General features: G+C 48.2%; 1 protein-coding gene across 2 annotated transcripts in view; it reads right to left on the bottom strand.

Moving 5' to 3' along the window:
* Positions 1-13,034, bottom strand: part of UBE3C (ubiquitin protein ligase E3C) — a 99,868-nt gene that overhangs the window by 60,186 nt on the left and 26,648 nt on the right. For both annotated transcript variants that reach the window (XM_066585356.1, XM_066585358.1), the window contains exons 12-13: positions 1,050-1,136; positions 750-907 (exon numbers count right to left, since the gene is read on the bottom strand). In XM_066585356.1, coding sequence (XP_066441453.1) covers positions 750-907; positions 1,050-1,136 — 245 coding nt within the window. The remainder of the gene's footprint in view (positions 1-749; positions 908-1,049; positions 1,137-13,034) is intronic.

Here is a 13,034-nt window from a genome sequence, read left to right as displayed (position 1 = left end):
GGCCCATCCATGCATCACCAGGTGACCATTCATGTGAATGACGGTCAGTGCTACAAGTCCTCCTGCAGCATGCCCAAAAAGTCACAGTTTTGGTGCAGATTTTTTACAGGCACCTTTTGGACACTAGAATTACGGCATCAAGGGCTTGATAATTAGGCCCCCAATGCCTGTCCATATGCAGCTTTGGCCAGCGATAACAGAATGGGCTTAGAGAAGCCAGACCCCTGGAAATCAGCTGATTGCTGGGCCTGCTTATAATCATCCTCAGGATGTGGACAGAGCCAGCGGGGCCGGGACAGAGCCAGCGGGGCCGGGACAGAGCCAGCGGGGCCGGGACAGAGCCAGCGGGGCCGGGACAGAGCCAGCGGGGCCGGGACAGAGCCAGCGGGGCCGGGACAGAGCCAGCGGGGCCGGGACAGAGCCAGCGGGGCCGGGACAGAGCCAGCGGGGCCGGGACAGAGCCAGCGGGGCCGGGACAGAGCCAGCGGGGCCGGGACAGAGCCAGCGGGGCCGGGACAGAGCCAGCGGGGCCTGGACAGAGACAGCGGGGCCTGGACAGAGACAGCGGGGCCTGGACAGAGACAGCGGGGCCTGGACAGAGACAGCGGGGCCTGGACAGAGACAGCGGGGCCTGGACAGAGACAGCGGGGCCTGGACAGAGACAGCGGGGCCTGGACAGAGACAGCGGGGCCTGGACAGAGACAGGGGCTCTACCATCAATATTAGCTGTGATATGAAATGTCTCTTACCTTCTATGGGGTCACCAAAGAATTCATTATCATGTATAGAAATAAGGGAATGACTAAAGAGCGAGCTAAAGAGATAAAACAGAGGGATTATGCGATTGGAGTCCTCTAATGACATGGGAGAGCCTCTGGATATCACCTGGAGGAGCGGCACCATTGACCTAGAAGAATAAACCTTTGATCACTACAGACATTCGGGAAGTGGAGAATTAATTTGGAAATGGATAAAAACTATTACAACAGAATATAGATGATATTACAGAACAGATCTGAGGAGACACACATTAGTAGGCACTGGCTTACCCTGTAATCATTTTTGTTGTCATCGAGGAGATTAAGTACCAAAGATGTCTTAAAAATCTTGCATTAAATGCTAGACTGTACAGGAGCCTGGAAGGAGAAAGAAGAGTCTGTGAAGAAGAGCACAAGCCAAGTACAACCTTTTATTCACCATCGGCGCAGGTCTAGGACCTCACCAATGCCGAGAACAGAGGAGTCTCAGCAGCTTTAGCACTCCCGGCAGCGGATGAGGTTTGTACCCCCACAACATGCGTTGGGCAGGATATGAAGACTTTACACGGAGCGGAAGGAGCGTGGATTTTCCCCAGCAGAAAAGCTATGGCCAACCACACATGGCTGCAAATGTATTATTACAGGACAGCCATTCAGCAACATAGAAGGGGGTTCTTTACTGTAAGAGCAGTAAGACTATGGAACTCTCTGCCTGAGGACGTGGTGATGGCAAACTCAATAAAAGAGTACAAGAGGGGCCTGGATACATTTCTAAACACTACAATATAACATGTTGTATCGCTGATCACTTCTGAAGGGTTGGGGATTATTCCGATTGCCAGATTGGAGTCAGGAATTTTTTTCCCTTGGATGAGGAAAATTGGCTTCTACCTCATTGGGTTTTTTTTCCTTCCTCTGGATCAACATTGGGGTTAATAGGCCTAGCTGGATGGACATATATCTTTTTTCAGCCTTACCTACTATGTTACTATGAACGGCCGTCCTGTTACCAGGATGGCACAAGGTCTGCCTGAACAGCAGTCACTTACTGTGCGTCTCTGTCTTCGGAGGCATGGTGGGTGATGTTTTCCACTGCTCAGTGACCCAATTTGTGTTCTCTTTTGCCCACTAAAGTCTTGCCTTTCTGTCTCTCTTAAGACAGCGATGGCACCGAGACCGGTCATCCGCTATTATAGCCCATTTGTTTTTACAAGGGGTTGTATATTCAGACACACATAGTTTGAACACCGGCATTCTATAAAATACAGCGTGTGTTGGTCAGAACAATTCCTGACATCCTCCTCTGACCCCTTTCAGTGATGAGTTGTTTCCATCCACAAGATCCCCTTTTGCTGGATGTCTTTCCTCAAATCACACCATTCCCAGTATACTCTTCACATGAGAAAAACCCACATGGTTGGCAGTGACATCCTGGCCCCGGCTAGTGTAGTACCGATTATCGGGCCTCGTTGGATCGCTCAGATCGCTGGATTTTCCCATCTAATGTGGATTCACACAAACTGATCCACGTAAAACTTGCCAGGTGATATTATGCTGCACTCCGGGGTCACGGGGAGAATTTCTATACATGGAAGCTCCAATCGTAAAAGGTCCGGGGCTCTAATAAAGGGGTCGTTCAGCGCATCTGAGTAATATTATTATTATTAGTAGTAAGTACTGGTTCAGCTAAGCATGCAGGAGTCATATTATATAATTTTATATGCACAAACACTCTTATGAATGCTAATGGAAAATCTGTCTTTGTTACCCATAACAACCAATCACAGTGCAGCTTTCATTTTACCTCGGCAGTATAAGAAATGAAAGCTGCGCCGTGATTGGTTGTTATGGGTAACAAAGACAGATTTTCTTTAAACAGCATTCATAAGAGTGTAGTGCCGGGCTACTTTTCTGTGGCCACCCTGTATACGGTGCCTCCTTTTTTTGTATGAATCACGGGCACGCTCCATCAGACATCAAATTAAGGATCCATTCTCCTCTGGAAGCATTGCACAAAGTTTTATGTTTGTTTAAAGCCCGTAAAAGGAAATGTGAAATTCCTCCCATCCTCTGATTAAATGACTCATTAAGCTTTTATTTAGAAGAAACCCCAATAAAACTTAATTAGCGGCAAGCAAGATCCTCCTGAGCCATAAATACTGAGCTGGGCCCCATTACAATCATTTAACATAATGAATTTGACACAATAGGTTTAAAAGCAAGTGTCGCCATATTATCACCTTACAAGATGACCCCGACAGGACATGAAGGCCGACTGGACTGTCCGACCCGGCCCATCACCCAGCAATAAACGGATGGCCAACACAATACAAGGTTCTCATTGCCCATAGGGTCTCACTGATAACATACAATGGAAAACACAAAGGGCAATTACAGCGAACAAGTCTGGAACAGGTTCATCCTGTGAAAGGAAGGTCACTACAATGTTAACATATGGAGGTTGGGAATAGGAATGCATGGTGGTCACCAAGTCCTGGGAGGTTTGTCCAATATCCCACCAGGCTGTCAATAGTCCCACCTTATTTAGCACATTAGTACTGGATAAAGGCCAAGCCTTATCAGACTATTAAAAAAAAAAAAAACATTTTCGCAAAATTAAAAAGTCATCCAAAATAGAATAAAAAAAATTTGAAAATAGAAAAAAAACTGAAGAAAAAAAAAAAAAAATCACTAAACCGAAAGTTGAGGGTCCTTTTACATAGGGCCAATAAATCATTTTGTATACACGCATGCCCCAACTGAACAACGAACAAGAATATGTTCGCTTTCTAGTCTTCGTTCGGGTACTGCCTACACAAAACTAAGGTCTGGATCGGCCGTGTAAACAGTCAGCACTTATGAAGAACTGCCAGTTCATTGTGAATGGAGGAGGGGTGGGCCGGAATGATCCCCGGTCCGGTCCGCCTCCGTTCACTGAGCGATGAGCTTTCCTGTGTAAGAGCACAGAAAGGATGATCACTTGGATGCCCTGGACGGTGAGGGGAGTATACAGGGAATGGTGTGATCAAGGGAAAAGATCCAGCGCAAGGGGATCCTGTGGACGGAAACAACCCATCACTGAAAGGGGTCGTAGGAGGATGTCAAGAAGCGTTCTAATGAACAGACAGCACAGTTGATCAAACTGCACCTGAATACAACTCTGATGCTCCGATTAACATGTCTGAAAGCACAACTCACCGATCCCTAGCTCCTATTCATGCTGATATATCCCAACTATACAGTATCTGCCGCCGCGGCTTAGCTCTGCAATTGTGGTCGGCCACCACCATTCTTCTAATCACCCACATTGGGTCCTGGCTGCTCACAGGTGCGCCTCCTCAGCTCGCTCCTTGATCTCTGCACGCTTCCTAATCTAGTCCTCCTTGTTGCTACTGTGCCGCCAGCTCTGAATACGCTCCTGTTCACACCAACAGGTACCGCGCCTCGGCCCTGTGCAGCATCAGCAGCCAAACAATTGGGACTACCTGTGCAAGTAACAGGTTGGGGACCCCGCAGCAAAGACCATATCCCGCTTGGATGGATGCTGCCCAAAGTCAAACCAGCGGACCTACAGCCTCCTGCCCGCAGCATCGAGACCATCTCCCTCCTCTTTGTGGACGGTTCCGTTATACATAGATAGAAATACAAAAAGGAGACTCAAGAGCAGCGCTCCGACGGACCGATCAATGGGAAAGAGCCTGCAGAAGAAAACTCGCCTTTCAATAAAGCTGCAAATTAATAGAGCTGCTAAGTAGACTTGGACTTGTAAGGCACTTTAAAGATTAGCGCAATCGATAGTGCAGCCCTGACATGCCCCGGGGAGCCACAACAAATATCGCTTGTTTGTAGCTGTGGATAAACCAAGGTTAAATTGACTTCTAAATTGAATCAAACAGTAAATCTTGGTGTTGCTGCTAATAAAGTAACATTTGCCTATGGAGCCCAATCATCGGCGCGCTCCGGATCAGGAGGCGACGCGCCACACGAGCCGTTCGGGCATTAAAATAGTCAAAAAAAATAATCAATAGAAGTATAAGTAGAAATAAATGAGCTGAAAGCTGCAACAATTCATTAAACAGAAACATTTTAACAAAGCGAGTGGTTACAAATAACCTTCACGCACTCCTCTATGGCAAAAACATCCTATTGACTTGGAAGGAGCTGGCTGGGAGGATGACTGAGCACTTAGAGGGGTCGGCCGGTTGCCTAAATTACAAGAAAAGAAAAAAAAAAAAACAGGCCTGGAATGATTTAGGGGGGTATTGGAGTCTCAGACTCTTAGGGCATATCCACAGCATATTATATTTATCATATATATCCGATTGGTGCAGGTCCTTCTTCTGGGGCCTGCACCTATCTTGAGCTAGAGCTCCCAATTCAACCCCTAGCCTCATGTCCACGGGGACAGATCCGCAGCGGGTCACCCGCACGCGGATCCGTGCCCCATAGGGATGCACTGGACACCAGCAGGTAGTTAAATACTTGCGGATGTCATTTTCCCCTGAGGCGTGGATTGCGTGTGCGGGAAAACACCCGCAGCATGCTCCATTTTAGTGCGGGTCTCCCGCAGGCTTCTATTGAAGTCTATGGAAGCCGTCCGGATGAGCGGCACACCCGCTGCTGAATTCCTGCTCTCTGGCGCGGGAGCGCAGGAGAGCAGGAGTTCAACAAAAAAAAAAAAAAAGTGGAGTGCACGGCGCATGTGTGCAGCACACTGCCGGAGTGCTGAGCACATCCGCCGGGCCGGAGAAAGAAGATCTGGCTGCGAGGGAAGGCAGATCCGCAGAGTCCGGACAGGTAAGTAATGTTTACTTTTTAGCTTCTTTTCTACAGGAAAGGAGGGACCGGCTGCGGGATTCTGCATAAAGAACCCACAGCGGCCCGATTTTCCCCGTGGACATGAGGCCTAGCGTTGTCCGGGAGTACAGAAATGGTTCATGCTGTCCTCACCACGGGTAGCACAAATCCGTAACTGGTATGCCCATTGCCCTCGTGTAGCTGTTATTGTCAAACGCTGTGGCATTACAGAATACACTGACATGAAGTTTGACTGGGAATGCAGCTCTGAGTCAGAGGTGGGCCGCGCCGGCAAGAAGATTGACAGATCTCCTCCTATATGCAAAAGCTATTGGCAGGGAGCGGTCGGCTCGGCCCGCCTCTCGCTCAGAGCCAAGTTCCAAGTCAAACTTCAAGGTGTGTTTATTCTGAAATGCCCTGGCGTTCAAGAGCAGCACGTGCACGAGGGCAATGGGCATACCTGCACATGGTTTGGGCAGCATGAACCCGCTGTCAGGTTCCCTTTAAGGGTCTGATCACCACATTGGAAAAATCCAGCGTGAATGTGATGCTGATTGAGCTGTGAAAACACGCCTTAAGGCTCTATTTTCATGGGCGCTAGCGATATCAGCGAGTTAAAAATCTCACCAGCTATTTCCCTGCGACATTAATACATGTCCGATGCGTTTTTGCATTAAAACTGCACAACTTCAATTAGATTAAGGCCGCCTGCACATGGCCGCATTTGCATTGCGGAATCCAGAACGGGAGCCTGCCTCTGGATTCCACAGTAAATACCACCCATAGCATGCAATGGAAAAGCGGTTTTTTCCTGTACATGAGTGGAAATCAATACATGAATTTAAAAAAAAAAAAAATCACAGCATGCTCTATTTTAGTGCGGATTACGCACAAAATACGCACGGACAGCTTCTACGGAAGTCAATGGAAACCGTTCGACCCGCGGCCCTTCCGCAATTCACATTGCGGAAATGTCGCGGATTCTGCAACATCGCCTAGCGACATCATGGGAAAATATGTACTACATGTCTGTGCGGACCATCCGCAGTACAGAAAAAGAAGAAGAATGACAAGTACACGGGGTCACTGGCCGGGCACAAGGTCAGATTCGGCTGCAGGCTCCCGCATACGGAATCTGACCCGGTCATGTGCGGCCGGGCCTTACTCGCTTTTTTTCATACCTGTGGGGAAAAAAAAAAAAAAAGCGAATTGTTTTAATAGTAAGATGCTAGAAAAACGCATTTCACTGGAATGGCATTGTGAGTGCGATGCGTTTTGTCATGCTCCCAGAAATAATGGGCGATTCTTGAACAAGAATTACCCCAAAATAGAACTACTGGTCTGAGAGAAAGATCACCTGTATATAAATAAACCAACTGAAACCAAATGCTTAGATGCCACGGTCAGCAATGACTGCAGCATATGCGGGATTAAACGCTACAGAGGAGTTAGAGGAGCAAGTTCTCATCATTTCACTCCTTTTCTGGGGAGAAAACCCCATATGTGACGATCAGAGAGCAAATATGCCCTCTGATTGATGAGAAAGGGGAGGTGAAATTCATGTTACCCCTCCCCTGGGACAGGAAGACAGACAGGAGAATCACAAATCTGCTCTGCTTGCTGCCAGCTTGTTCCCCCCTCCTCTTCACACACTGCCTGAAAAGTGACAACTCAGTACTCCCAACCCCATTTCAAATGACTGTAGCTCCTCTGAGCTTTAAAATGACACCCAAAGCGGATTTCTTGAAGTTTCATCCACTGTCCTGAAGGATCTGCACTATTCCAGCTACATGTGAACATATCCCGAAGGCTTCCTTTATATTCCTCCGACCTCTAGTATTTACTCTTGATTGTGGATTACAAATGTATCAGAAGGTGAGTAATGACGTCGTCCTCGTTATAGTACAGCGTGTTCTACACAAGAGATGCAATGATTGGCTCCGAGTACAGGGAGGCAGCATTAACACAACTCCTTCAAGGACTCTCCTTAGGATTGGCTATTTTTATAGTTTTTTTTATCTGTACGTCTTAAAGACACGCCGGCGGCTGTGTGTTACTCTCCGGATTATTACTGTACGGGGTTTATACGCATAATAATCAATGACAATATATCTGGCCCTGAAATCGCGGCGGTTTGAAGGATTCAAAGATTTTATCAATATGATGACTTTTAATTAAATCTAATGATCTGCGTTACTGTTCATTTGGACGCCGCTCCAGCAGTAACCGCCACTAAATTCACTGCAGGAGAAAGAAAAAAACGTGACATTGTCCCCGCCGTGCAGACGGAATTAAGAAATCGCCGGCTACCTGCGGTCCTCCCTCTGCCTTGACTAAACCATCCAGGACCCTACATGATATCATTTTGTTTAAGAGGCAATTATCCTCCCTAAGGCTCTTCTACATGGAACGATTATCGTGCCGGCCGGATCTTCGTTCTTCCGCGCGGCGGACGCGGCGTCTGACGTGCCGGGCGCATGTGCAGTGCAATTTATTTATTTTTTTTAAATCTCCTGCTTTCCCGTGGATCCGCGGCACGTCCACAGTGACAGCCGTGGCTGTGCCATGAATCGGATGCCTTGCATTGACTTCAATGGAAGCCGCCCGTGCGGGATCCGCAGAAAAATGGAGCATGCTGCGATTCCTTCCCGCGTATGCGATCCGCACGCTGGAAAAAAAAAAAAAGATTACATCCGCATGCTTTTAACTGTTTTGCGGATGTTAATACATGCCTATGGGCGGCTTGATTTGCGGATCTCCCACGCAGGTTCCACAAATCAAATCCGCCCGTGGACAGTGGGCCTTAAAGTCTATTGTTCCTTTAAAAAAAATGCAGAGAGTACATATTAACATCCGTGTTCACTGCGGGTTTATTGGGCACCCGGTATTACGAGGGTTGTGATAAAACTGGCATCACATGGGCCGACTTGCAGTTTTGCAGGTTTTTCGGCACACGTGAAAAACTCAGGGAACATGGATGTAACATGGACATAAAGAAGCAGATATGCATTAAACGCACATACACCCCTCGGGATATGATCACAAGTAACGGGTTTTGGTACAGATTTTGACGTAGTTTTGGACTTGGATCTGCAGTGAATTTCAGTCTTTTCATTGGCGCGGCTTTTGAAGCAGATTTCACGCTGTGGAAAATCCACGCCAATTTCACTACGTGTGAACAAACCCCGAAGGCCAGTCTACATGGGCGTAGGCTTATTTCAGTTGCGTACATACGCAATACACGTTTCCTGAGTATTTGTGCCGCCCCATTCACGTCAATGGGCCATTGTGGCATGTAATACACACCAATATGGGACATGCGGCACATTCTTTCACACGATCGAATATCACGTGAAAAAAAAACCTGTGTAAACGAACCCATTAAAATCAACGGGTTCTTATCACTGTGCGTGTAGTACGCGGTACAAATGCGCCCGTGGGAACAAATCATACGGGTGCCTTTATTTCCTGGTAGACCATTTGCCTGTCCAACCAACACTGGAGGCTGAAATACTGAAAACGGTGGATAAAACGCTGCGGGGAAAAAAAAAAATGCAGCATGCTCCAAGCATGAAGTCAATGGAAGCTGTCCGGTCCGCGGTCCGCCCTCAGGGCTGACACTGCGGATGTGCCGCGGATCTGCGAGAAAGCAGGAGATTTAGAAAAACAAAACAAAAAAAAAAAAAACACACCGCATGCACCCGACACATGCAGTGGATTTTCTGTATGCAAATCCTCAGTGGAAGATGCAGTTTATAGGCGACACGCAAAAATGCCCTTATGCCATATCCGCACAGACCTAAAATTGCCATTTGTAAGGCCCCCTGTCCACGGCCGAGGCAGAATATCGCTAGCGATATTCTGCTGCGGGCGATGAGGGGGGGGGGGGGGGCTGACAGGTTTCCTCCATGAAGCTAATAGTTAATAAGCTCACCGCGGAGAATCACGGCAATCGCAGCATGCCGCGATTTAAATACTGCGAGCGGAGAATCGCTATGATTCTCCGCTCGTGGACGCAGGCACTGCGATTTCCATAGCAACGCTTATGCAGAGCGTGAACCGCCATTAATTAATCGTCTGCGAACCCTCACCCGTGGACAGGCAGCCTAAAATAATAGAAAAACCTAAAAGCCAGATGATTGCTTCTGCACAATATACAATGGGACGATATGGAGATCAGTGTATATGGAGCCATAATGCAATGTATAAGGACTGAGGATCCTAAAACTGATCACATACCCAGCGACAATCAGAGAAGCCAATGGCCCCGATCCTGTGGATGGCAGCTTTCCTGACAGCAATAAACAGCAGCGGGCCGAGGCAGCCAGGGATGAGAAAAAAGCAGCGGCACTACAGGGGGACATGAACTCACATCACTGCCTTACTAAAAGGTTTTATGGCCTCCATACACCCTGACCAACACTTGCAATCACTCGAGTGTATCTGATGAAGTACCAACAATCAGGCTTCTTCATCTCGGCCTTCCGTGTAAGAATATCAGATCTACAAAGCTTGTGCTGCAGCTCCTCAGCCACTTATCGAATACGGTCATTGTTTCATCAACGTAGATCTAGAAGGGTATCGTTTCTCCTTGAGGAGACACCTAGAAGCCGAGTGAGGAGACTCATAATACCACCCATGCTGCACCGGGAAATATGCAAATAGGGAAGATGGACAAATACCTCTACAGCACCACCTATTGGATGCAGCATTACTGCAAGTCACCTTTTAGATAAGCCTTATAACAATGACTGGGAAATGTTGTTGTCGTTAGCAGTTTAGTCGTTCCCGACCCTTGGCATCCCTAAAGGCGAGCTCCTCCATGTCTTTCCGTTTTGCACTGCTTCTTTCAGTTGTGCGATACCCATGCCAGTATCCGCTCTGACAGTATCAGCCATCGTATTCTTTGGCGGCCGGGTCTTCTTTTGCCACTGGGAAATGTACGCTTGTCTAAAAAGGTCAAACATTGACTTGCAGGAATGCTGCCTTCCAATAGGTGGTGCTGTAGAGGACACTTTAATTCCTGCGCCGTTCCCATCTCAGATTCCCACCTTCTGTCCAGAAAACTGAATAGGGACGGAAACTAGGACGTCAATATGGGGTTCTCTCTGCCCTTCTGTACAGCTAAAAAGACTGGCAGGGATGGAAACCATCTGAAAAGGAGACCGATGAGGTCCCCGTCTCACATACTAAACACTATGGGGATGTCCGGGTTATTATTCCTATGCAGTTCTCTGCATAGAAAGTTGAAAGCCGGAGACGGAATCAGCGCTGGAAGTCAAAAGCACAATGAGAGAGCAGTCTGATAGTCACAAAGAACCAAAAAAAGTGGCATCCAATCCAGTAACAGGAAAAAACCTAGACGAATGGACAAACTTTAGCTTCCTCCAACTTCTGACATTCAGGGAGATTGCTTAAATCTGGCATCCAGCAATGCAGAAAGCCTGATAATCCGATGCTGGTCCTAGCCCAGAAAATAGAATAGGCTTCATTCATCAGAACGGTCTAATAGTGAGACTGTCCTTGTTGCCCATAGCAACCAATCAGAGCCCAACTTTCATTTTATCACAGCAGTTTAAGTAATGAAAGCTGAGCTCTGAATGGTGGCTATGGCCAACGAGGCCCGTATCGCAGTCCGACAGGTATGATAAACGAGGTCTACAATGTGTTTCCGTACAAAAATCCACCACTTGGTCAACGCACCCTGAAGGGCTTTCCTGGGACTAAGATATCGATGGGTTATCCTCAGTATAAGTGCTAAATACCAGATCTGAGGGGTGCCCACCACTCACCAATCAGTTGATTAAAGAGGCCACAGCACTCAAATAGGTGTTGCAACCTTTCCTCAGACATGTGACCTCCCGTTCATTGGTCATATAGCCCGAAAGAAGTTCAGGTCAATCCCATTCACTTGAATAGGGGCGTAGCTGAAGGCTCATAGGCCCGGGTGCAAAAAGGAACCCCCGTCCCTACTGCTCTTCGTGGCTGCTGGCCGTGGTCTGCCAAAACATTTCGCTGCATCACTGGGTCTCCTAATGGTATGTTCACACATTGCATGGTTGGGGCAGATTTTTTGCAGCTGAGAATCCACATCAAAGTCTGCATCATTGGAGTGCGATCGGAAGCAGACCCCGCTCCATACACGGCGGATGCCGGCTGTCTTTGACAGCTGACCTGCAACAACCACAATCAGCCCCTCACACTGATTGTGGCTGTTAACCCTTTAAATGCCCCAATTAGTGTACTGCAATGTGCCGATTCTAATACTGACCCCCCTCTGTGTTCTCCAATTCTGGCCCCTTCTGTGTCCTTACACCTTTATAGTGGTTGGGACACTGTTAGGCTGCCTGCACACGAACGGATTTGCATTGCGGAATCTGCAGTCAGCATCCACACTGCGGTTCCGCAGCAAATACCGTTGCGGGCTCCGCCGCAGGCTCCTGCATGTGGAATCCAAACTTTTCATGTACAATGGCCTAAGGCCTCATGTCCACGGGGAAAATCAGGCCCGCTCCAGATTCTCCATGGAGAATCCACAGCGGGTCCCTCCTGCCCCGCGGACATGAGCGCTGAAAATAGGAATTTAAAAGAATTTACCCATCCGTAGCGGGCGGGGAAAGTCTTCTCTTTCTCACGGCCGGATCTTCTTTTTCGGCCGGCGGATGAACTCGTCACGCCGGCAGCACGTCGCCGTCACGTTGCCGACGTGCCGCACGCATGCGCCGGGAACATCCACCGAGCCGAAGCAAGAAAGATGCGGCTGTGAGGAAGAGAAGACCTTCCCGGTCCGCTCCGGATGGGTAAATTCTTTTAAATTCCTATTTTAGGTCTCCCGCGGATCCGGACGGCTTCCATAGGCTTCAATAGAAGCCCGCGGGAGCCGTCCCCGCGGGAGACCCGCACGAAAATGGAGCATGGTCCAGATTTTTTCATGCTCCATTTAAAAAAAAAATCCCTTTTATTGACCATCCGCGGGTATTTATCTACCCCACGGGTGGTCAATGCATCCCTATGGGGTGCGGATCCGTGGGCAGGAGAAGAGTTAAAATCTGCTGCGGATTTTAATTCTTATTTTCCCCGTGGACATGAGGCCTTAGGGTGTGAAGGCACACAAGAGACCACAAAGGGGGCCATTATTAAGGTCTGAGGCAACGATAGCTCTTATTGTAGTGCGGTGGGCGTTTGGGCTCCCAGGCTTAGGAGATAGGGGTTGAAATTGCAACCTATGGCTGCGCCACTGCACTCCTATGTGACTGCTAGACCTGGCACAGCTGGTATACAATATAAGGCACTGTGCCTGGTGCAGTGAAGTGGCCGCAGTGCTCACTCATGGGGAACCTGAGTGGTGGAATTCCACCAATTTAATATCGACGACCTATTCTGGGGACTGATTATCAATATCTTAGCCCTGAAAAAATGATTTAATATTAGAAATACCAAAACTCCCCAACAGGACTGAATGAAAGCAATTGTGACATA

This window comes from Eleutherodactylus coqui, chromosome 12 (genome assembly GCF_035609145.1).
Source record: "Eleutherodactylus coqui strain aEleCoq1 chromosome 12, aEleCoq1.hap1, whole genome shotgun sequence".
Classification (NCBI taxonomy): Eukaryota; Metazoa; Chordata; class Amphibia; order Anura; family Eleutherodactylidae; genus Eleutherodactylus; species Eleutherodactylus coqui.
This window is presented reverse-complemented; position numbering and strand designations above follow the sequence as displayed.